This window comes from Pristiophorus japonicus, chromosome 16 (genome assembly GCF_044704955.1).
Source record: "Pristiophorus japonicus isolate sPriJap1 chromosome 16, sPriJap1.hap1, whole genome shotgun sequence".
In the NCBI taxonomy this organism is placed as follows: Eukaryota; Metazoa; Chordata; class Chondrichthyes; family Pristiophoridae; genus Pristiophorus; species Pristiophorus japonicus.
In genome coordinates this window covers 22,152,749-22,176,727 of record NC_091992.1, presented here as the reverse complement: position 1 = coordinate 22,176,727, position 23,979 = coordinate 22,152,749, and the positions used below count along the sequence as shown (strand labels likewise).

Genomic DNA, 23,979 nt, shown 5'->3' with positions numbered 1-23,979 from the left:
CTAAGGGGCGCATTCCATCTATCCAAGCCCAGAGAACATACATGCAGGTTGGCAAGGGCCAAGGCTTTGGGACCCCATGGTGTAGAGGTACAGCTGGAGTTTAACTGCTTGACTGGCCAATTAATAGTGCCTTAGAGTACTGCTAAACTGCCTGTCTCAGGTATCATATTACTAAGTAACCATCCAGTTCCAATCTTCTATTGCCAGTCATGTCATCTTGGAGCCAGCATGATCCCAAAAAGATCTTGCTTACCCACTCCCACCCCATCCCATTCCCGGAGGATAGTCATTAGACAACTGTGGGCCCAAGCCTTGCTAGGCAGACAGCAGAAACCAGGAACTTCTCCTGAACAGCACAGTGAGAAGCACTACTCACTATATATTTCATGAATGCACTTCAACCATTCCCTGACTACAGCACGAGTTCACATCTACCCCATCCAATAGTGTCTCCAGTAGCTACTGTTTGCTTCTATACAACCCAATCAAGGTCGGCACTAAATCCTGGATATTTGACCATGGTCACCTGCCTGGCCTCTGAAGCCCTATGCCTCAGAGTTTTGTCAGCGGTTTGACAAATACCTGGCTAAACCTAGAATGATCTAGAAGGACAGCATCTTGCTAGCTACTTCAATGGTCTACACACACAAGCTTAATGCTCCGTAAAGGCTTATTCCTCACTAACTGCTTAATCCAGGTCCTCATACAAAGACATTGATGAATAGACTTCCCATCCTGATGCTGGGCAACAGTGTAGGTTAGAAGCCTCCCTGCCTACCATTTTTGGTTTAATGGGCGAGACATAGTTGCTTTGCCAATCTTAACAAAAAGTCATTCAGTGACAATCAGCATCCTTTTCCATTCTGGGTGCCAATACCGAACCACCAATTTTTAAAGTCAGTGATAGCCAAGTATTGCTGTTGAAAAGATGTCACGCGACTCTGGTACATCAGTGAAGCAGGGGCAATATATTAATTAAGCAGGGAGAATATTTTACATGAAGTACTCTTTCCTATAATACTTTCCCCTCCAATGCTTATAGCCCCAGAGTGGCCACATTCAGAATAGACCAGAGTGTTTCATTCTGAATGAAATGAATAAAGGTTTATAGTTCCAGATGGTCTAATTCAGTTCATTTGCCAGGAGGTACTACATTCCCTGCTCGAAACATGTAGCGATTTTCTTCTTGGCAAAAAAGGCATGAGATTCACATCAGGCTGTTTATTTCAACCCAATGCAAATCTCTTCCTTCAAAGATGAGGCCAATTTTGAGGTCAGGTGGTGAGTCTTTAATCTGTATTGCCACCTGAGTGAATATTTCTGCATACTGTAATAGATGACTGCTGCAATTCAGCTTTAAATTGACAACAAACATCAATTTTCAACTCTAGTATAAACAGCTTTAATAGCATTCACAACTTTAACATATATTAAACCATAGCTTTACCATTTCACAATGAACCTCAGAGGAATAGGACATTCTAGTTCGATCGCTCACAAACTCCTCATTGGATCAACATTGGCGTTTGAGCAAACTTGCACACAATATAATTTTTGTTCTTGAATAATTTGAGAAATACAGACTGACCTGTACTGAGCAACATACTTTGCATGATTATGGTCATGAACAATCATTTAAAAGAAACAAATAAATTACATCTATCATTATCTTTTAAATATTAACTTCTTCCCATCTTTCTCCCAAACCAGGCACTAACTGCTTCCAGGCCAATACCAGTATAAGTTGATCAATTTGAGGCCGGTGGGTGATTTTCCTGCCAATATTCTGCCTTGTTGGAAAAGCACCTTTCAGTCCCCACTTCTATAATGGTAAACCTGAAATCAGTAGAGACCAGAAGCCAAATCTGCTTTCCACCATTTTGTCCACGCTTTTAAAAATAGATATATTCAATTTTTTCCTTCTTTTCTCCATTTCCGGGCATCTCCAAGCCATGAACTGCCCATGGTGAGAGAATAGGAAGGTGATCTGCTGTTGGGCATCACTTATGCCACTCCTTGACCAGCTGCAATGTGGTATTCAAAAGCAAACCAGGATAACTCTCATCTGATTTTCTCTTTCTCCTATTTTTTAGCTCCTTATAACAATGTGGGTCAGATTAGCACTCAATGTGGGGATTTGTGGAACTTTGTTTGGAACACTGAGTGGTGTAGTAGATAGGGACCTTATTTTGCTGGATTTGATTAACATATATTATCAAGATATCCTACTTATTCCTTTATCATTAACATCCCATAAAGTTGCCCAGTGGTAATACACAAGGTGACAGTAATACACAACTGCATATGAATAATTAAATTAATGTTCACAATGATTATCCTTTAACTGTTCTTTACCAACAGCATTCACAGAAGTTTTGATTAGAGAAGATTTATTGAACACTTTTGTTAAAGCGATTCTCAATTTTATTAAATGCTAAGGTGCTTAAGTAATGGTGTCCAACTTGGCTGAACAACTATCACCAGGGAGTGATGAAAAATTATCTACAATGTGCAATTGGCTCTAAAGTCAGTCTCAGATTGGTCAAAAACCCAATGTGTGTGTCGAAAATGGACATATCAGATTAAGATTAATGCAGATGGGCATTTGGGACTGGGGTAATGCAGAGAAAGGTCAGTCTTCCATCCCTCCCCCAATATACCCATTCTGGGAGCTTTCTTTGGAACAACCAACAGTGGATATTTACAGTGCAGTTTTCATCAGAAAGCATTACACAGAATCGCATAAAATATCAGCATACTTTCATGACAATTCATTAAGTAAATAAAAATAAACAAGGTAAACCCAGGTTCATTGATTGCTGAGGTTAATCAAGTGGCATTTGCAGTTGTATTCCTGTACCGTACCCTGCAAACTATTCTAAGCTGCTGAAATAGCCAGCTGCCTTTTTAACATTTATCTGAAGTTCATGGATGGCTTGGAAAGGCGTTACAGCATTCATTCATCATGATCTGTCTTTGGAAATGTTTTGACAACTTGCAAATATTAAATACAACCTAAACTGCATGCTTGTTCTGGGTTATATGCAGTCAATTATTTTGTGTAACCCTACATTGTCAATTTGCTAGTTTTAGTTACCGGTGCACACATTTCACTTGAAAAGTCACATTATCAGTTTGCAGGCACCCATACTGCAGTACAATAATCATTTTTATTTTTTAGCGCCTTTAACATAGCGCTTTACAACAATTTTACAACACGTTAGATATTGATCGAACAATGCATCTTACCCTTTGGTTCCACGAATGCTGCATTCTGGAATCACCTCTTCGCCCACTTTCTGATTCAAAAAGTGCCGGTAGAAACCGCTGAGGTCCTTCTGTTTAGTTACATCCAAAGAAGCTAACAAGAACAAAAAAGCATTAAAGTAAAAGTCATGCTTTATAATAAACTAATGAATCTCCAGTGGCATTGTTCATGGATCAGATGATGTAGTGGTCTTATAATTAGGATGGCAATGTTGTGCCACATAATGCACAAAGTATTATTCTGCTGCTAAGGCCACAAAGTCTAACTACTCTCAAGTAAGGTCTTAGGTCAATCACAGTCTCACTGCAGTTTGGTCAGAGTAATTTTTCAGCTAGGAATGTGTTTGTATGTTTCAGACTCCAGGTTTAATCTATAACAGAATACGAGTCTCTGACAGCTGCTCTTTATACATAGAAGATATATGTAGAATTAGTTCCTTACTTGTTTCTTTCAAAAGGAAAATAATGGAACCAAAAATAAAGTCCTGCCTTTCTTAACACTTTTTAAGCCAGCAATCTAAATGTAATCTTCAGTGTCCACATTTCTTCCAATAAAACATGCAGAATATGGCCAAGAAAAGGTAAGTCCTGAAAGCAGTTTGCTTCAATGCTTGGACATATTTACATTTACATTTTATAACTTTCAAACAGTGAATGAATCAGATCAGTTTGCAAAACCCTCCCCCTCACATAAAAGCCATTAAATCTTTGTGTGTCAAGCAGCTCCAATCCTTTCCAATTTATGAAAGGATGATTGGTTTAAGAAGGGAGAAAGGGATAGGCTGAGTAATTACAGGCCTGTCAGCCTAACCTCAGTGGTGGGAAAATTATTGGAATAAATCCTGAAAGACAGGATAAATCTACATTTGGAAAGGCAAGGATTAATTAGGGACAGTCAACACAGATTTGTTAAGGGAAGATCGTGTTTGACTAACCTGATTGAATTTATTGAGGAGGTAACAAAGAGGGTTGATGAGGGTAGTGCGTACGATGTAGTATAAATGGACTTTAGCAAGGCTTTTGATAAGGTCCCACATGGTAGACTGGTCATGACGGTTAAAGTCCATGGGATCCAGGGCAAAATGGCAAGTTGGATCCAAAATTGGCTTGGAGGTAGGAAGCAAAGGGTAATGATTGATGGATGTTTTTGTGACTGGAAGGATGTTTCCAGTGGGGTTCCGCAGGGCTCAGTACTGGGTCCCTTGCTTTTTGTGGTATATATCAACGATTTAGATTTGAATATAGGGAGTATGATTAAGAAGTTTGCAGACGACACTAAAATTGGCTGTGTGGTTGATAATGAAGAGGAAAGTCATGGGCTGCAGGAGGATATCAATCTACTGGTCAGGTGGGAAGAGCAGTGGCAAATGGAATTTAATTCAGAGAAGTGTGAGATGATGTACTTTGGGAGGGCTAATAAGGAAAGGGTATACACATTAAGCGATAGGCCACCTAATAGTGTAGATGAACAAAGGGACCTTGGAGTGCTTAGCCACAGATCCCTGAAAGTAGCAGGCCAGGTGGATAAGGTGATTAAGAAGGCAAACGGAATGCTTGCCTTTCTTGGCCGAGGCATAGAATGTAAGAGCAGGGAGGTTATGCTTAAATTGTATAATACTTTTGTTAGACCACAGCTGGAGTACTGCGTGCAGTTCTGGTCGCCGTATTATAGGAAGGACATGATTGCACTAGAGAGGGTGCAGAGGAGATTTACTAGGATGCTGCCTGGAATGGAGAATCCTGGTTATGAGGACAGATTGGATAGGTTGGGTTTGTTCTCATTGGAACAAAGGAGGTTGAGAGGAGACTTTATTGAGGTGTACAAAATATTGAGGGACCTGGACATAGTGGATAGTAAGGGCCTATTTCCATTGGTGGAGGGGTCTATTACAAGGCGGCATAGTTTTGGTGGTTGGTGGAAGGTTTAGAGGGAATTTGAGGGTGGGCTTCTTTACGCAGAGGGTTCTGAGGATCGAATTCGCTGCCTGGAAGAGTGGTGGATGCAGAAACCCTCACCACTTTTAAGAAATGGTTGGAAGGGCACTTAAAGTGCAGTAACCTGCAGGGTTATGGACCTAGAACTGGTAATTGAGATTAGACTAGATGACCTTTCGTTGGATGGTAAGTACTGCAGGGAATAGAATACGGCTAGGGTGATCTCCTGGACTAGTTTCAATTGCCTGGATGGGTCGGAGAGGAATTTTCCCAGATTTTTCTCCCTACATTGGCCTGGGTTTTTAATCTGGTTTTTGCCTCACCCAGGAGATCACATGGCTCCGGTTGGGGTGTCACAGTTGTGTGAGACGGACTGGTTGGGCTGGATGCTCTTTGCCTTTCCGTCATTGATCATAGGTTTATATGTAACCTTTAGGGCTGCTGACCAAGAGCTGTGCAGCTCTTTGTCAGCCGGTGTGGACACGATTGGCCGAAATGGCCTCCTTCTGCGCTGTAAATTTCTATGTTTCTAAAACATTTTCAAATAATTGATAACGACATACGAGTAATCAACTATTTTGATGAGAATTAAGTACTTCTACGAAGCAGAAAATTGCTGACAGCAAATAAATTTTGCAGCCGAACAGACTTTAAAAAAAAGATCTACATTTTCTCATCGTCGAAAATGCAGAATTGAATTACATCACTCAGAAGACTAATTTCCTTGGGCCTGCTGGTCTTCTAAGGGTAGAAACAATCATCTGCAAGCTTGCAATTTATAGAAAAGTACTTTATGTTGATGGCATTGCAGAAACCAATCCAAAATGACACTGCATTTGTATAATCTACTGCACATTTTTCTCATTCTCATATCGTATTCCCATTCTGAAAACTGTAATTCTTCAGCAGCCGAATCAACTTCAGGTCTGGGTTACGTGGTGTGCGTGAATAGCTTTACAGCGGTCCAAGGCACAGTAACTGTGTGTGCCACTTTCTTGGCATCGCACAATTCTTTCCAGTACGTCTCATTGATTGCACCATTCTGAATCTTTTGTGGTTTTGGGTGCGTATCATTTTGTAATGATAGTTGGGTAGTTACACTGCCCTCTGTTGGGATTAGACTATCAGTTATTCCCTTATTTTTCCCCTTTTTAAACATTTTCTTTCTGTCCTATTCCGCCCCCACCACATTACCTGCTTTGCTTCTTTGGAGTCTGTGGTTGTGGTATTAACTACCCCTTCAAGTCTATTGCAATCAGAATGTGCAGTATTTAAAATGTCATAATTAACCAACATTTGACGGCCAGAGGGGGAAAAGTCTTTATGATTTACAAAATACTCTCCAAGTAAGAAAATTAGCACAACTCACTCCAGGATGAGTACATCTCTTAATTGTGCATCAAACTTTTCCTTTACTGCAATATTAACCTCTTCACTTCTATGGTTTAATATTCTTGATACAAGCATAAAATGTTCTGCAATTATCTTATGTAAAATGCAATGAATTTACTACTAAACTACGAAAACATTACATTTTATGCTTCTATATAAAAAAAAAGGTTTTGCTATGTACCATCCACATATCTATTAAAAATCGAGTATTTTACTCAGACTGGTCAACTACCTATTTTTATTTGCAGTTGATCCAAGCCGAGCAAACTTAAGAAATTTATTAGAACTGAACTATATTTAAAGCTTATTAAACCCAATGGGAAAGATGTTCAACAACACACAAGCATTATTATTCCTGATGTACCGATTTCCTGACCATCTCCATTTTCTGTAAACAAATTACGAAAGGTGCACTGTGTTCTGCACCCAATCAGTAGTGTTATCAAACTGCAGCAGTCTGGATGAGTCACAATTTATTTCCATCTCAGTAGCAAGCTGACCAGTCACGGTCTTCAGTCCCTGACAAACACCTCACTTACCACTGGTTGTATCCCCCTCCTTGGCCAGTCTCTTAGGCTGAACCAGACCACTCAATCTGCTTGAGCCAGTGTTGAGCTTTAACTGCACAGACAATCCCTCATCAAGACCACATACTTCCATCGCCACCAGATTGCCGACCTGTGTTCCTTTGCTTTGGAAACCCTCACACATACATCTTTGCAACCTCTAGACTTGACTACTTTAATGCTCTCCTTGACACAGTTGACCACTCCATCCTCCTCCAACGCCTCTCCACTAGGCAGGACTGCATTCGCCTGGTTCCATTCTTATCTATCTAATCGTAGCCAGAGGATCTCCTGCAATGCCTTCTCTTCCCGCTCCCGCATTGTTACCTCTGGTGTCCCCCAAGAATCTGTCCTTGGCCCCCTCTTATTTCTTATCTATATGCTGCCCCTTGGCGATATCATCTGAAAACACAGTCAGTTTCCACATGTACGCTGACGACACCCAGCTCTACCTCTCCACCACTTCTCTCCACCCCTGCTTGGTATCTAAATTGTCAGACTACTTGTCCAACATCCAGTACTGGATGAGCAGAAATTTTCTTCAATTAAATATTGGGAAGACCGAAGCCATTATCTTTGGTCCCCTCCACAAACTGCATTCCCTAATCACTGACTTCATCCCTCTCCCTAGCATCAATTTAAGGGTGAACAAGACTGTTCACAACCTAGGTATCATATTTGACCCTGAAATGAGTTTCCAGCCACATATCCGTGGCATAACTAAAACCGCCTTTTTCCATCTCCATAACATTGCCCGCCTCAGCTCTTCTGCTGCTGAAACCCTCATTCATGCCTTTGTTACCTCTAGACTTGACTACTCCAACTCACTTCTGGCTGGCCTTTCACGTTCGACACTAAGTAGACTTGAGGACATCCAAAACTCAGCAGTCCGTGTCCTAACTCGCACCAAGTCACAATCACCCATCACCCCAAAAGGATATTCTAACAAGGTGATATTCCTACGCAAAACAAAATGCATTCCGAGTACGCCCTGCATTCTGGCTACATCCTGCTGTATGAAATTATCTAGATTACTAAAGCCGAGTACAGGGTTTCTGTGCATTATTCATGCACAGGTATATGATTGCTCACCCTCCAATTCTGCTTGTCGACGTTCTTGCTCTTTCTCCTCAACTTGTTCCTGGAGCTTCTTTTTATAGGCAGAAGTGACGAATGCATCTTTGTCCACAAACTTCTCTCCTTCAGCCTCTCGTTCCTTTTGGATTTTTCGTTCCATCCTGCGGTCTTGCTCCTTTTTGCGCTCCCCTACAGCTTTCAGCAGGCTCTCAATGTACTTGGGCTTTTAAAGATACAGGAGCAAAACTGGTAACTTAGTCTTCAATTAAAATCAGTTTTGAAACTTATCAATATGAACCTAGACCACAAAGCATTGAATATGAAAAGGACATTAAGTTATTAGACCCATAAAGCCCATACCTCCCAACAGACCACATATGATCAGTCACGGACTATCCCCAATTTGGCCCCTCAAGCCTGCTCCGCCATTTAATAAGATCATGGCTGATCTGATCATGGATTCAGCTCCACTTCGCCACACGCTCCCCCATTCGCTCTTTATTCCCTTATTGCTCCAAAATCTGTCTATCTCCGCCTTAAATATATTCAATGACCCAGCCTCCACAGCTCTATGGGGCAGAGAATTCCATAGATTTACAATCCTCAGAGAAGAAATTCCTCCTCATCTCAGTTTTAAATGGGCGGCCCCTTATTCTGAGACTATGTCCCCTAGTTTTAGTTTCCCCTATGTGGAAATATCCTCTCTGCATCCACCTTGTCGAGACCCCTCATTATCTTATGTTTCAATAAGATCACCTCTCATTCTTCTGAACTCCAATGAGTATGGACCCAATTTATCTTCATAAGTCAACCCCCTCATCTCCGGAAGCAACCTAGTGAACCTTCTCTGAACAGCCTCCAATGCAAGCATATCCTTCTTTAAATACGGAGACCAAAACTGTACGTAATACTCTAGGTGTGGCCTCACCAATACCCTGTACAGTTGTAGCAGGATTTCTCTGCTTTTATACTCTATCCCCCTTGCAAGGCCAACATTCCATTTGCCTTTCTGATTACTTGCTGTACCTGCATACTAACTTTTTGTGTTTCATGCACAAGGACCCCCAGGTCCCTCTGTACTGCCGCACTGTGCAATTTTTCTCCATTTAAATTAGAATTTGCTTTTCTATTTTTTCTGCCAAAGTGGATAACCTCACATATTCCCACATTATTTATACTCCATCTGCCAAATTTTTGCCCACAAATTTAGCCTGTCTATACCCCTTTGCAGATTTTGTGTGTCCTCAGAATTTGCTTTCCCACTTATCTTTGTATCATCAGCAAACTTGGCTACATTACACTCGGTCCCTTCATCCAAGTCATTAATATAGATTGTAAATAGTTGAGGACCCAGCACCGATCCCTGCGGCATCCCACTAGTCACTGTTTACCAACTGGAAAATGACCCATTTATCCCAACTCTCTGTTTTATGTAGGTTAGCCAATCCTCTATCCATGCTAATATATTATCTCCAACCCCGTGAACTTTTATCTTGTGCAGTAATCTTTTATATGGCACCTTATCGAATGCCTTCTGGAAATCCAAATACACCACATCCACTGGTTCCCCCTTATCCCACCTGCTCGTTACATCCTCAAAGAACTCCAGCAAATTTGTCAAACGTGATTTTCCTTTCATAAAACCATGCTGACTCTGCTTGATTGAATTATGCTGTTCCAAATGTTCTGCTACTGCTTCCTTAATAATGGACTTGATCCCCTAATGAAGATGGTAACAATTCTTCAAAGGGAGGACTCTGAACTTCCTTCCAAACCTGAAAAGATAGTCGAGTGAAAAACTGCCCAAGATATCAAATGAATATTACTTCAATCGCTTGTATTCTATAATGGACAGTCTTATGGTAAGGACAATGACTGAAGCCATAGACTTGTGAGGTGTGAGCTATTCCTTTCAGAACTGTGCTAGCTTTCCAACTATGATGTTTATAAAAATATTAATAATGGTCTTTGGTATGTTCTCCAATGTTGAACACATTAGGGAATAATTTCTCTGATATCTTACTCCTTTTATTTAAAAAAAAAGAAAACAAATCAGGATTGCAGGAGTGCTCGAAAATATTACCCAGAGATCTGCCTATTTTCTCACTCAGTTCCTCGAGAATGCTAGAGCTTTACCCTTATTTCGAGGTACCCTGTAGACATACAGACCTTAACTTTTTGATTATAACCCTTTAATTTTAAATGGACTAGCATCAATATTACAACTGAAAAATCTGGGCTAAATGCTTTGAGACTATTTTTGCATAATTGACCTTTATAACCAATATTTCAATTGAAGAAACATACAAAAGGACAAGATTTGTTAATTTCAATTTAAATACCAATTTCAAGTATTTAAAAAATTAAACTGCTGTGAATAGATATGAAAGAAACGCATCATAAACAGCAATAAAAACTTTATACCACTGAAAACCAAATACATCATTGTCACTTTTTACGAGTAATTTCTATCTATTATGAACATCCCAGACAAAATTAATTACTGAGCAATAGAAATCTACTAGATGTTTTAATTACTATTCAACATGGCCCATTATTCATTATTCTTAATATGCTCTATCCTTAAGGGACCACTTTATTGCCAAAGCTTGAGTGGCCTTTCAGTCTATTTATCACCAATTAGCAATTTATTAACTAAAAATTAATTATCTGGCTGGCAGCATGATAGTTTAGTGACACACTAGGGCATGTGTTTATATATTCAATCCTCAAGCTTCCCCTCCAAGGAAGTATCAAACATTAAATAAAACAGAAAATGCTGGAAATACTCAGCAGGGTCAGGCATCATCTGTGGAGAGAGAAACAGAGTTAACAGAGTCCGTACTGAGTGTCTACGGACCCGGGAAGGCATCGCAAAAGCTGGTTTTCAGCACACAATGCGCATGCGCTGAAAACTGGCTTTTCCAATCTGTCAAGCTGGAGCTTGATAGATCCAACGCATATCGGGTTCGAGGACATTTACGGGATTTACCCATATCTTGCCCTGCAAATGTCCTCAAAATTCTTGCGCCTGATAAAAGGTGTATAGCCTACTTTTACAGGCGTAAGAGTTTAAAAACATACAAAAATATAATTAAATTAAATTTAAAAAACACATTTTTTTAAAACCCTGCCCACTATGTTACATTTATTTTTAACCATAATTAAAAAAACTTTTAAAAAACTCGGGGAACTTTTTTTTCTCGAAGATATTTATGAACTTTAATTTTAATTATGTGAGGTGCGTTTTTTATTTTTTTATTGTGGTGTTTAGTGTGTTTTTTCTCATTAATAGCAATGAGAACTTGTAGATAAGGAGTTCTCATTGCTAATAATGGCAAAGCTGTGGAATACAGTACCTGAATGGCTGAGCAATCACACGTGACTGCACCTTCTGCGTGGTAACCTGGAGGACGGGAGCGCGCTTCACAGCGCGGGAAGAGAAGGCCTCCCCAACGGAATCCCACGCTCCTCCCGGACCACCAGGAGCTTTTGTAGAAATGTTTCAGGTCGGAGGCAATTGCCCACGGGAAGCATCCGACTGCAATTTCAGCCCCAATGTATCAGGTCGATGACCTTTCCTGATAAAAGGTCATCAACCTGAAACGTTCACTCTGTTTCTCTCTCCTCAGCTGCAGCCTGACTTGCTGTGTACTCCCAGCATTTTCTGTTTTTATTTCAGATTTCCAGCAGCGGCAGTATTTTGCTTAAGTATCAAACATTGTCCAGGTCAGGGGAATAAAATGAAAGATTTTATGCACCGCCTGATGGGTGGTCTCAGGCCAGTGTTGGCAGAGGTCTAGGACTTATATTACCTGAATGCTCTCTTGACCAGAGATGGCCCTTAGTGTGGAAAGTCCCAAGAAAGGGGAATGGTGGGGGATACTTTTTTTTAAAAAAAAAGAGGGAATCTGAGCTGTGCAAAATTAAAATAGTTTCTCAATTAATACATCTACCTGCTTATTTGCACCAGACAGTAACTTTGTGCTGGTTTCCATCTTCTTTTGTTGAAGCTCATCATAAACACCGTCATATTCATAGACTGTGGCATCTTCCTCCAATGCCTTCTGTATTTCTAACTTAGTCTGTTTAAAAAAAAATACTAGATGGTGATCAAATGCTCAAACCTGAGGTTTGGTAATTTATCATGAAAGACAACAATTTTTTCCACAAATCAGGAAAGAGCGTAAAAATAAACCAGTACTACTACAAGCATTTATATAGTGCCGCAAATGCAGAAAAACATCCAAAGTAATTTGCAGAGATATATTCCCCCCAAAAATGCCAAAGGAAATATTAGCTTGATCAAGAAAGAAAGAAAAGGAAAGGAAGGGAAGGAAAAGAACAAAAAGAAAGGCAAGACTTGAATTTATATAGCGCCTTTCACAACCACCGGACATCTCAAAAGCACCTCACAGCCAATGAAGTACTTTTGGAGTGTAGTCACTGTTGTAATGTGGAAAATGCAGCAGCCAATTTGCGCACAGCAAGCTCCACAAACAGCATTGTGATAATGACCAGATAATGTGTTTTATGTTGATTGAGGGATAAATATTGGCCAGGACACTGGGCATAACTCAACTGCCCTTCTTCGAAATAGTGCCATGGGATCTTTTATGGCACCTGAGAGAGCAGACAGGGTCTTGCTTTAACGTCTCATCCGAAAGACGACACCTGAGCACTGCACTGGACTGACAGTCTAGATTTGTGTGTTCAAGCCCCTGGAGTAGGACTTGAACCCACAACCTTCTGACTCAGAGGCAAGTGTACTACCCACTGAGCCACTGGCTGACAGTAAAGGTAGGTGAAGAGGCAAAGGGGCTCAGGAAGGGATTACCAGAGTACGAAGTCTAGGCAGTTGAGGGCATGACTGTCAATGATGGGGCAAAGGGGGCGGGGGGAGGATACACAAAAAGCCATTGTTAGAGAAATGGAGAATTTGGGGGGGGGGGGGGTTGGATTGTAGGGTGTTACAGACAAAGGAGGAGAAAGGCCATGAAAGAATTTAGGAAAGAGTGAAACCAGGTCATGGACAATGGACGAGGTGTTGTAAGAGGATGGTGCAGTCAATGGTGTCAAAAGCTGCAAAGAGGTCTAGAAAGGATAAAACACCACAATCACAATTTGGTGCAGGACCAAGGGTGTCTCCGTTGTTAAGAGGTTCCATCCTTTGGATGAGACATTAAACCAACACTCCATTCTGGTGGCTCAGATAGATGTTAAGATCTCTTGGCAATATTAAAAAAATGAGTTCTCCTGGTATTCTAGCCAACATTCATCCTTCAACCATCATCATAATAACAAATGTACTGGTCATTTGCTGCTTGTAGACCTTACTGCGTGGAATCTGGCTGACACATTTTGCCTACAAAACAACAATGACTAAAGTTCAAAAAGTAATTTGTTGGCTGCGAAGTCCTTTGGGGCAACCTGGAGAAGTGAAAGATGCTATAAAAATGCAACTTAAAGTGGCTCCTGCATTCAACACTGATTGTTCCTCAAAGTAATTCATTATATGTGAATAGTTTTGAGATGTTAGGAGAAGCAAGGTATTATATAAATACATTATTTCCTTCTTTGTTTAGCAGTGCAAGGGCTACTTGTCATCATGTGTTATCCATGCAGTAACGTAGGAAATGAGAAAGACAGTGCATATCCAAAACTATTTTATCGATGTCCATGATACATGTGTATTGATCAGTCAGCTGATATGACTGAATCAAATCAGTGTTTTCTATACAGTTTGGATACTTCATGGATTTTCTCTCCAGTTCTATTGCTTCAGGACCTCATTGAGCAATATTAATTATAACTTAATATCAAACAACCTTCTTGAAATATAAAATAGTTTGCAAAAGGTGCATTAAGATTTGGTTTGTAAATGTGCTTGAAATGGAATGGCAGAGAGTGTGCTCACTGAATTCCAAGGAAGAGATTTTCCCACAAAGCTACAGTTAGTCACTTAAATGCAGATCCAGTTTTCAATCACAGTTAGATGTTTAAACTAAAAGTATTTGGAGTTAGTGGGCATAATTGTGTGGCTTAATTTAAAAAGCATGCTAAACCCATACGGATCTCACTGTGATTCATCTTAATACTTCAGTGATACATTTCAAGTCACCCGCCTAAATATTAAACTATCCATTCAAGTGGAAGTTGTTTGGTACTGTATGTACCTACATATTTCTACTAAGAAATAATAATGTTAGAGTTAAAAGTAGCAGACATGTATAGCAAAGAGTGAAAAATCTGAAGATCAACAGCAGATAATAACCTGAATCCCAGAATATCTGGTACAAAGTGCTGCTCCTATGGTCATTATAGCTAACAGAGTTTAATACACACTCAATCTAGTTAACATCTTTGCCATTTGCAACTATGGTTGGATGACCATTTGAGATTGGCCACTATTGTGGCCATAGAAGCTTCTGATTCTACCAAGGTGTACACTGTAAACGTGGTACAAATGAAATCCCTTTCATACTGTGTGGTTACATTTTCATTCAATTGTTGATTTTTCTCCTTTCGCCCCGACCCCTTCCTCTCCATGCTACATCTCAGTTGAGGAGCCTGGGGTAACTAATACAACCACACATGAAACTTAAGAACGCATTTTCTTGCACAATATTGACATTTCTATAATGAATTTACACCAGTTGCACTGAAGTTTTACTGTGGTATTTACTGAAATAATTAGAGTTCATCACGGATGGATTAATTTAGAATTGATAAATATATATATGTTATTTTCTTGTCGGCTAAAAATGATGGTTTGAAAAGCTTAAATATAAATATACCTGCTTCATCATTTTTTTCTTCAGTGACTCCTTCTGGAGGCTCTCGTTGACCGAAGTCTGCAAGTAGAAAATAAATGTGCTGAACAACACTCAAACTTGGTCCGAGGTTTTGCAATTGATTGCTCCATATATTTAGCCAACAATACAAAAATTAATTATGAATTACTTTGACCTTTTCTTCTTAAATCCTTTTCAAATTCTTACCCATTGCCAAGAGAGACACTGCTCATGTGTGCGCAAGTGCAAGAGTGTGAGAAAGAAAATAATACTTGAATAGTTGTTTTCTTTGGAAAAAACATACGTTTACAGAGAAAAAATACCAATAGAATTCCTGGAGGCAGTGATAGACTGCAAAGGTAACTTGTATGAGAGCGAGCCTGAATGAACCAATAATGGTCAGATTCTAAGCACAGGGTTAGTTTACAATTAGCAAAAGGAATTTCATATTTCTCAATACACTTTCCCTCTCATTTTTATCAAAATAATATCCACATTATGTGAAATAACTTATTTTAAGATGAATGATAAAAAAAATAATAAGTGCTGCATTAATCAATCACAAAAGCCAATGGAGACACATTAATATTCAAAGTGGAATTTAGAACTAAGTGACAGTCATTAAACTTAGAAAATGGAGTCGAGAATTTGTGCTATATGATATTAACACAATATTTGAAAATACTTGTATGAAATTATTAGAACGGATTAATGCCACTGTTAAAAACATCTGATAGTTTCACATTAAGCATTTGTACATGAATATCACAGCATTATATCTAAACTAATGTGGACATTCAATTTTAAACATGCTATCAATATTGCAAGCAAGTGATTTATTATGTAAACTGAATATTGTGCTTTAATAAAATATGCAATATAAACAAGGAAGATGGATCAAAGGCCCCAAATTTGGCCCACCCATTTTTTCAGCGCAATCACGTGAGATGCACCAACTTCCTAGGATAAAAACGGCACCAAAAAGTTGTCCCCGGATTCTGGCCGCTCTGTGGTCTCTCCCATGGCTTGGCGCGGCGTGGCAATTCAATTGGGGGCGGAGCTAGGGCCCTGCGCCGGCAGCTCAACGCATGCACACTGGAGATTTCGCGCATGCGCAGTAGTTCCTCTGCAGCGTGGGACCCGATGTCCCGTCCCTATCCCAGGCCGAGTGGCCTCATGACGCGTGGCGGGCTGCTGCATGTCATGGAGAGAGTCCCGCATCGGCCAGCCTGCTGACTTCCCGGGCCGAGGTAGGACTTGAGTCTTTTTTAAATTTATTGATGGCTGTGCTTTGTTTAATGAGGAGAGTTTTGATCCGGTGGAGGGGGGGGGGGGGGGGGGGGGGAGGAAAGAGAGTTTTGATGGGAGTGGGAGGGGTGCTAGGGGAGAAGAGAGTTTTGATTTTGGGGGGGGGGGGGGGGGGGGTGATAACTATTTTTATTTGGATATTCTGAAAAAATTAAGTAAATATGTTTCGTCTCTTCACTTCTTTTATTTTTGCAGTTTAAGTTTCCATAAATGCTTCTATTGTATAGTAAATTAACTTTGCGAAGTTTGTCATATGTCCTGTATAGCTGTTTGATCCTATTCACATTCTTTAGTCAAGTCATTAAGTACCTAACTGCACTGATTTCTTAACTCTCCACAAGGGTTTTCTGTGCAGCCACATACACAAGTGGCCTAAGTTAGTTTGGAGCAACTATTAGCTGTGCACAGTGGCTTAAATGGCCAAAAGGGGCATAGGTGGCTGGTAACGCACCCTTTTGAAAAACAAAATAAACTAAAAAAAAATCCTAACTAACTCACTTACACTGGCGCAAATTGAATGTGCAGAATGGTGATTTTTAAGATATTCCAGAAAAATCAAGTTGCTCAAAAAAAAAGAGCAACTCCTGGGCAAATTTGGGTCCAATAGTTATATCAGAAGTTTCAATATTAGATTCAATTCTTTCCAGGAAAAAATGTTGCAACTCTTTACAACACAAAACATACACCAAGGTGACTGACTCTCCATGACCTTTGCATAAAATAGCACAGCACATCATAATCCATGGGAACGGGGAACAAATTATGCACATGTTTACGGAGCACTTCAATTTACACTCAAAACATCATTACGGATAGGCGAGGTGGTGGGAGATCCGAGGTGTGATGAGGGGTGGGATGAGGGACGCTGGGGTCCTGCTCCATTTTAGCTTCTCGAGGGGTTGCAAGAGAAGCCAAAGTGGCCGCCGCCATTACCCGCACCACGTATGGTGTAAAATATGGCGGAGAAGCACTATTGGCACGATGCATGACCTCATCTACCTTATCTGGAAGGAGGAGAGCATGCCAGGAGATCTCAGATGCTGTAATCGTGACCATCTTCAAAAAAGGGGACAAATCCAACTGCAGTAACTACAAAGGAATCTCCCTGCTGTTGGCCACTGGGAAATCATTGCAAAAATCCTCCTCAATCATCATCTCCCCATGGCTGAAAAGCTCCTCCTAGAGTCGCACTGCGGATTCCGTCCACTAATGGTTACAACGGACATGATCTTCACCGCTCGACAACTACAAGAGAAATGCAGGGAACAGCATCAACCCTTGTATATGGCTTTCTTTGACCTCACAAAGGCCTTTGACACTTTCAACTGTGAGGGACTATGGAGTGTCCTCCTCCATTTCGGCTGCCCCCAAAAGTTTGTCACCATCCTCCGCCTGCTCCACGATGACATGCAAGCCGCGATCCTGACCAACGGATTCACCACAGACCCAATACACGTCCGGACTGGGGTCAAGCAGGGCTGGGTTATTGCACCAACGCTTTTCTCGATCTTCCTTGCTGCAATGCTTCATCTCACTCAACAAGCTCCCCGCTGGAGTGGAACTAACCTATAGAACTAATGGGAACCTGTTCAACCTTTGCCGCCTCCAGGCTAGATCCAAGGTCGTCCCATCCTCAGTCATCGAACTACAGTACGCGGACGACGCTTGCACACTCAGAGGCCGAACTCTAAGCCATCGTCAACACTTTCACCGAGGTGTAAGAAAGCATGGGCCTTACACTAAACATCTGTAAGACAAAGGTCCTCCATCAACCTGATCCCGCCAATAGCACTGTCGCCCGGTCATCAAAATCCATGGTGTAGCCTTGGGCAACGTGGACCATTTTCCATACCTCGGGAACCTACTATCAGCAAGGGCAGACATCGATGACTAGGTCGCCTGAGGAAGCGTGTGTTTGAAAGCCAGGGCCTCAAATCTGGCACCAAGCTTATGGTCTACAGGGCAGTAGTGATACCCGCCCTCCTATATGGCTCAGAGACGTGGACCATATACAGCAGACATCTCAAAGCGCAGGATAATTACCATCAATGCTGTCTCCGCAAGATCCTGCAAATCCACTGGGAAGATAGACACACGGTCAGTGTTCTCGCTCAGGCCAACATCCCCAGCATCGAAGCACTGACAACGCTCGACCAGCTCCGTTGGGTGGGCCACATTGTCCGCATGCCCGACACGAGCCTCTCTAAGCAAGCGCTCTACTCGGAACTCCTACACGGCAAGCAAGCCCCAGGTGGGCAGAAGAAACACTTCAAGGACACCCTTAAAACCTCCTTGATAAAGTTCAACATCCCCACCAGCACGTGGGAATCCCTGGCCCAAGACCACCCAAAATGGAGGAAGAGCATCCGGGAGGGCGCTGAGCACCTTGAGTCTTGTCACCGAGAGCAACCAGAAACCAAGCTTAGACTGTGGAAGGAGCATGTGGCAAACCAGACTCCCCACCCACCCTTTCCTTCAACCACTGTCTGCCCCACCTGTGACAGAGACTATAATTCCTGCATTGGATTGTTCAGTCACCTGAGAACTCACTTTTAGAGTGGAAGCAAGTCTTCCTCAATTCTGAGGGACTGCCTATGATGATAATGATGATGAATATGAATCCCATTTTATTAACCCTCAGTCCACTTCATCTTCCCAGGCCACACAATGAGTCATTTCAGGTGAAAAAATAGGAGTCATGTTCCAAGTCCTTGGCTAGTGTTCTAAATGAGGTAGGCAAGAGTGGCTCGAGGTGAATCGTCCTTACATGTAAGAGGTGCCAAATTGTTGTGCCCTGTCTTCGCACAGCACTGCAGCCAACAATGAAAAATCAGTTAAGTAGAGTGAACTGAATGCTTATTTCATGACTTTGTAGCATTTGTGGTTTCTTTCAGTTTGGGTAAGATTATGAGTGGGAGGAATCAATCAACCGTGTTAAATTCACAGAATCACGTACTCTCAACTGAATGTCCTGATATTGTGAATAGCCACAGGTGTGAACATCCAATAAATAAGGATCTGAAATTCCACCCGATCCTAAATGTTAATCAATCAAAAGCCAATCGGATAAATTAATCAAATACATTTGACTCTGATCTGTTGCATTCCACAGTCGACAACGCTTTTACAACAGGATTGGGATTAATTATTCCTGTAATCTCCAGACTATTTCATATCTCTCATATTTGCTCAGTTTATTTTTATTTTTAAATAGAAACTAATCAGCATCTCATTTATTATCTTTGATGGAAGCCTTTTCAAAATCAAATGCTCTAATTCACAATGAAGCACGTCTTAAATCAAGGGGGACTTTTAAAACAGACTGGGAAATTGGCATTGATCAGAGCAAAATTTCAAAAGGAGAATGTCATGCTTCAGAGCCTTATAGAATGGGCAGAACATTCCTATGCCTGGACAAATTATAAAGCAACTTCAATGTGCTTCTAAAATGCACTTTGTAATGACTGTTCCACTAAAGCAAGTCAGTCTGCGTCCGTTACATGCATTGCTTTATAAATCCTTTGTAAAGTGAAATTTTTGGGCTCAAGTTTCGGTCTGAGTTGCTCCCATTTTTTTTTGAGCAACTAGTTTAGAATGGAGCATCTAAGAAATTGCAATTCTCGGCATTTAGTTTGCTCCAGTTCTAGTGAGTTAGAACAGTTTCATTTTAGAAAAGATTTTTTTTCAAAAGGGGGCGTGTCCAGCCACTTACGCCTGTTTTGTAAGTTTAGACAGCGAAAACTTACTCCAAACTAACTTATAATGGAGTAAGTATAGATTTTTGTACGCTCAGAAATCAGGCGTAGGGAACGAGAGATGTGGGGGGGGGAAGAGGCGGAGGGAGGGAAGTTTACAAACATTAAACACTTCACTTTTACAAATAAAGAGCCATCGTCAATAATAAATGATAAATAAATCAATAAATAAATCAAACAAAATAAAAAAATTAAAAAATAATAAAACAATCAATCAATAAATAAAAAATTAAGTTTCTACTCACCTACTGCCGCACCGGGAGCCCTCCAACAGCGTGCTGGGACGGGCCCCCACTCCCTCCCCCCCGTCTCTCGGCCCGGGATAGGGGCGACGTCCCTTCGGCCAGGGATAGGGACGCCCGGAGACAGGACGCGCTGGGAGGGCCAGGAGCTACTGCACACGCGCGCAGCTGCCCGCACTGTTTCCGGCGCAGGGCTGTAGCTCCACCCCCAGTAGCTCCTGCTGCGCCGCGCCGAGCTGGAAATGGGCCTACAGCGATCGGAGGATCGCGAGGTAAGTATTCAGTGCAATTTTTGTTTTACAAATTAGGCGGGCCTCTCCGATGTGTGGCGTTCTAGCGGGGGTTCGAAACTTGAGCCCAATGAAACTGCACACTGAAATACACTACATATTATACGGCATTGCAGGCTCCAGAGACTGAGCAGTCAATCATTCCACAGTAGAATGTCCGTGTGCGAGAGGCATATAAAGAACATCTATAAACTAAACCTACTTCATACGGACTCCCGCAAGTATCATAAGCTGAAGTCGTGTTTAATTGTTTGTTTATACTTCAATCATAATTTAACGTATTTTGCATGGCTTTTGGACGTCGACGGTTTTAAGCCATTTTTTGAAAGCTATTTTTTTGACAAAATTGGCACAGCTCCCCCAATGGCGGAGTGTTTTTTTTTACCCAATTCTCATTGTCCTGCAGTACCCACAAGTCATGGAAAGGCCACCCAGACACACACTAGGGCTCGGAACAGCAGCAAGCAGTTGGGAAAAGCTTCACTGGCCAATCTGCTAACTGATCTCTTTCCCCATTAATTATCTGAAATCCATCATTTTGAAGTCCATGCACTGGATTAATATACCATCAAATTTCAGAAATCTATACAAGTTAGGACTAATGCTCCTTCGATAAAATAACATTTCTATGAATAGAGAGGAAATTAGACAGCAAGTCTAATCGTATCGAACTATGTCTAAAGCTAAATAAATTCTACAATTCACTTGTGTTTGCTTTTTTTAAAAAAAACTTCAAATAAAAAATATGCAAATTCAACTACACCAGCAATTTACTATAATCATTTTCCAAGCCCACTGATTGATAGATATTTCCTGTTTTGCTTGATGCCTGTGAGATACAATCAAATCTTTATTAAATGTTCTGCTTCAAAGCACTGGTAATCCCAGTCATTTTTATTATTGTTATAATAGACATCATTTCACCTTGCTCATTTGGAAAAATACTAATACTTCATGTGCCAAAGGTTCTTAAAAAAACACAAGCTAGCAAATGAACCAGCACATGGTGTTCTTTTTTAAAATCCTGCAAATATAAATCTTTTACACTTGTAAAAATATTAGCATTAAGATTCTTTGAGAAGGCTATTTGCTGCAGTGAAAAAGCTAGGTTGTTCTATACAGCTAGAACTCCAGATTACATGCATTTTAATATGGAAAGAACTGAAGTAGATGCATTTAAGCTTATTCAAAATCCTTCAGGCTGCGATTTGTGGCATGGGGTCATCGATCGGTCATTAAAATGGGATCAGCTATATTTCTATGCTGGCTCAGGTTTCAATTAAAATATTCAAGTCCTGGGGTAATTCAGTAGAAGAGATAGTGCAGGAGAGAGAAAACAGGAAGACATCATTTCTAAACAAACTTTTCACAAAACAATTGTCACATTAAAAAAAATGGGAATGTATAATAGGATTATACAGGAAACTACGTGGGGTTTCTCAGCAACAAATTGGTTTGATGAGTTTATGTAATTTATTAGATGACAAGGCTGACAAAAGTGCAATAAGAACCAGTAGATAGATAAACCTTGCTAAGTACTATAAAAATCTAATCCCATAACTGGAACTCTAAAATCAGCTTGGAACCACTGCTCCCATTTTTTCCAGGCAGCAGCTTTTGGTAATGATTCTGCTGTTGCCATTTACACCTCCTCTAAACCCATCTTCTGTTTCTTTACTTGTCCCATTACCACCACATTTTGTTCTATCCCATCATCCCGTTTGTCATTTTTAAATTACACACCTTGGCTTAGAATATAGAAATTCCTCTGGGGCGGTGGAGTGCAACAGCAGTATCGGATCGGCCACTTTTATACATAGTGTCTGATATTTATTCCACTGTAGTCAATGCAAATGACTGTCAGATGCTGTGTATAACGGGCGGCCAATCAGATACCGCCTGTTATGCGCCACCATCCGAGACGAATTTCTACGCCCTTCTCTTTTATTCTTGCCTCCTCCCCTCTTTCCCTGCACCTGTAACTTGCTTAAAACCTGTAGTATCTGCAACAGTTTCCAGTTCTGACAAAAAGGTCACACACCTGAAATGTTGGGCCCGAGTTTCGGGCCGCGTCTAGAACGGCGCAGCCCCGACCTGGACGCCCGTTTTTCGCGCCCGAAACTGCACCTAAAAAATACCTGCAGATTCTCCGGCACGCTGCAGGTCCTTTGGAGTTTGGCGCGGCGCAGCACGAGCTGTGGGGGGTGGAGCCAGGTCGCTGCGCCGAAATCAGTGCTGGGACCTCTACACAGGCGCGCTACAGTGGGCGCGCGTGTGCAGTAGCTCCAGGCGCCTGAAACTGTGTGGGAGGGGCCCGAAGCACGCCGCCCTTAGCCCTGGCCGAATGGGCTCACTGGGGCGGCGAAGATCAGGCTGCACCTCCCTCATCCAGCTCCGGCTCCAGCTTCCTCCCTGTTCAGCTGGCTCTCAACCACCCACCCGCCCCGCCCCGTCCCACAGTTCCCGCTCAGACCTCGCCCCCAGCTCCCGCTCCAACCCCCCCAGCTCCCGCTTGGAACCCCCCCCCCCCACCCCACCAGCTCCCGCTCCCCTGCTCCAACCCGCCCCGCCCCAGGTCCCGCTCCGACCCCCCCCCCCAGCTCCCGCTCCGCTGCTCCGACCCCACCCCCCCAGCTCACGCTCCGCTGCTCCGACCCCACCCCCCCAGCTCCGCTGCTCCGACCCCCCCCCCCAGCTCCCGCTCCGCTGCTCCGACCCCCCCCCCCCAGCTCCCGCTCCGCTGCTCCGACCCCACCCCCCCAGCTCCCGCTCCGCTGCTCCGACCCCACCCCCCCAGCTCCCGCTCCGCTGCTCCGACCCCACCCCCCAGCTCCCGCTCCGCTGCTCCGACCCCACCCCCCAGCTCCCGCTCCGCTGCTCCGACCCCACCCCCCCAGCTCCCGCTCCGCTGCTCCGACCCCAACCCCCCAGCTCCCGCTCCGCTGCTCCGACCCCAACCCCCCAGCTCCCGCTCCGCTGCTCCGACCCCACCCCCCCAGCTCCCGTTCCGCCACCCACCCCCCAGCTCCCGCTCCGCTGCTCCATCCCCCCCCCTCCAGCTCCCGCTCCGCTGCTCCGACACCCACCGCGCTCCCGCTCCGACCACCCCCCCCCCCCCGACCACCCCCCCCCCCCAACCACCCCCCCCCCCCCATCAGTTCCCGCTCCGACCCCTCCTCCAGCTCCCACCTCCCACTTCGACGACTCCACCCCAGCTCCCGCTCCGCCGACCCCCGCGCCAGCTCCCGCTCAGACGACCCCCCCCCCCCCCTCAACCAGCTCCCGCTCCGACGACCGCCTCCCGCCTCCCGCCCCAGCTCTGGCTTCACCCGGCCACCCACCTTTAACTCCGG

At 42.7% G+C, this 23,979-nt stretch overlaps 1 protein-coding gene across 1 annotated transcript in view; it reads right to left on the bottom strand.

Annotated features, from left to right (window-relative positions):
* Positions 1-23,979, bottom strand: part of nsrp1 (nuclear speckle splicing regulatory protein 1) — a 58,334-nt gene that overhangs the window by 2,061 nt on the left and 32,294 nt on the right. The window contains exons 3-6 of the mRNA XM_070857107.1: positions 15,035-15,091; positions 12,194-12,322; positions 8,253-8,460; positions 3,250-3,361 (exon numbers count right to left, since the gene is read on the bottom strand). Coding sequence (XP_070713208.1) covers positions 3,250-3,361; positions 8,253-8,460; positions 12,194-12,322; positions 15,035-15,091 — 506 coding nt within the window. The remainder of the gene's footprint in view (positions 1-3,249; positions 3,362-8,252; positions 8,461-12,193; positions 12,323-15,034; positions 15,092-23,979) is intronic.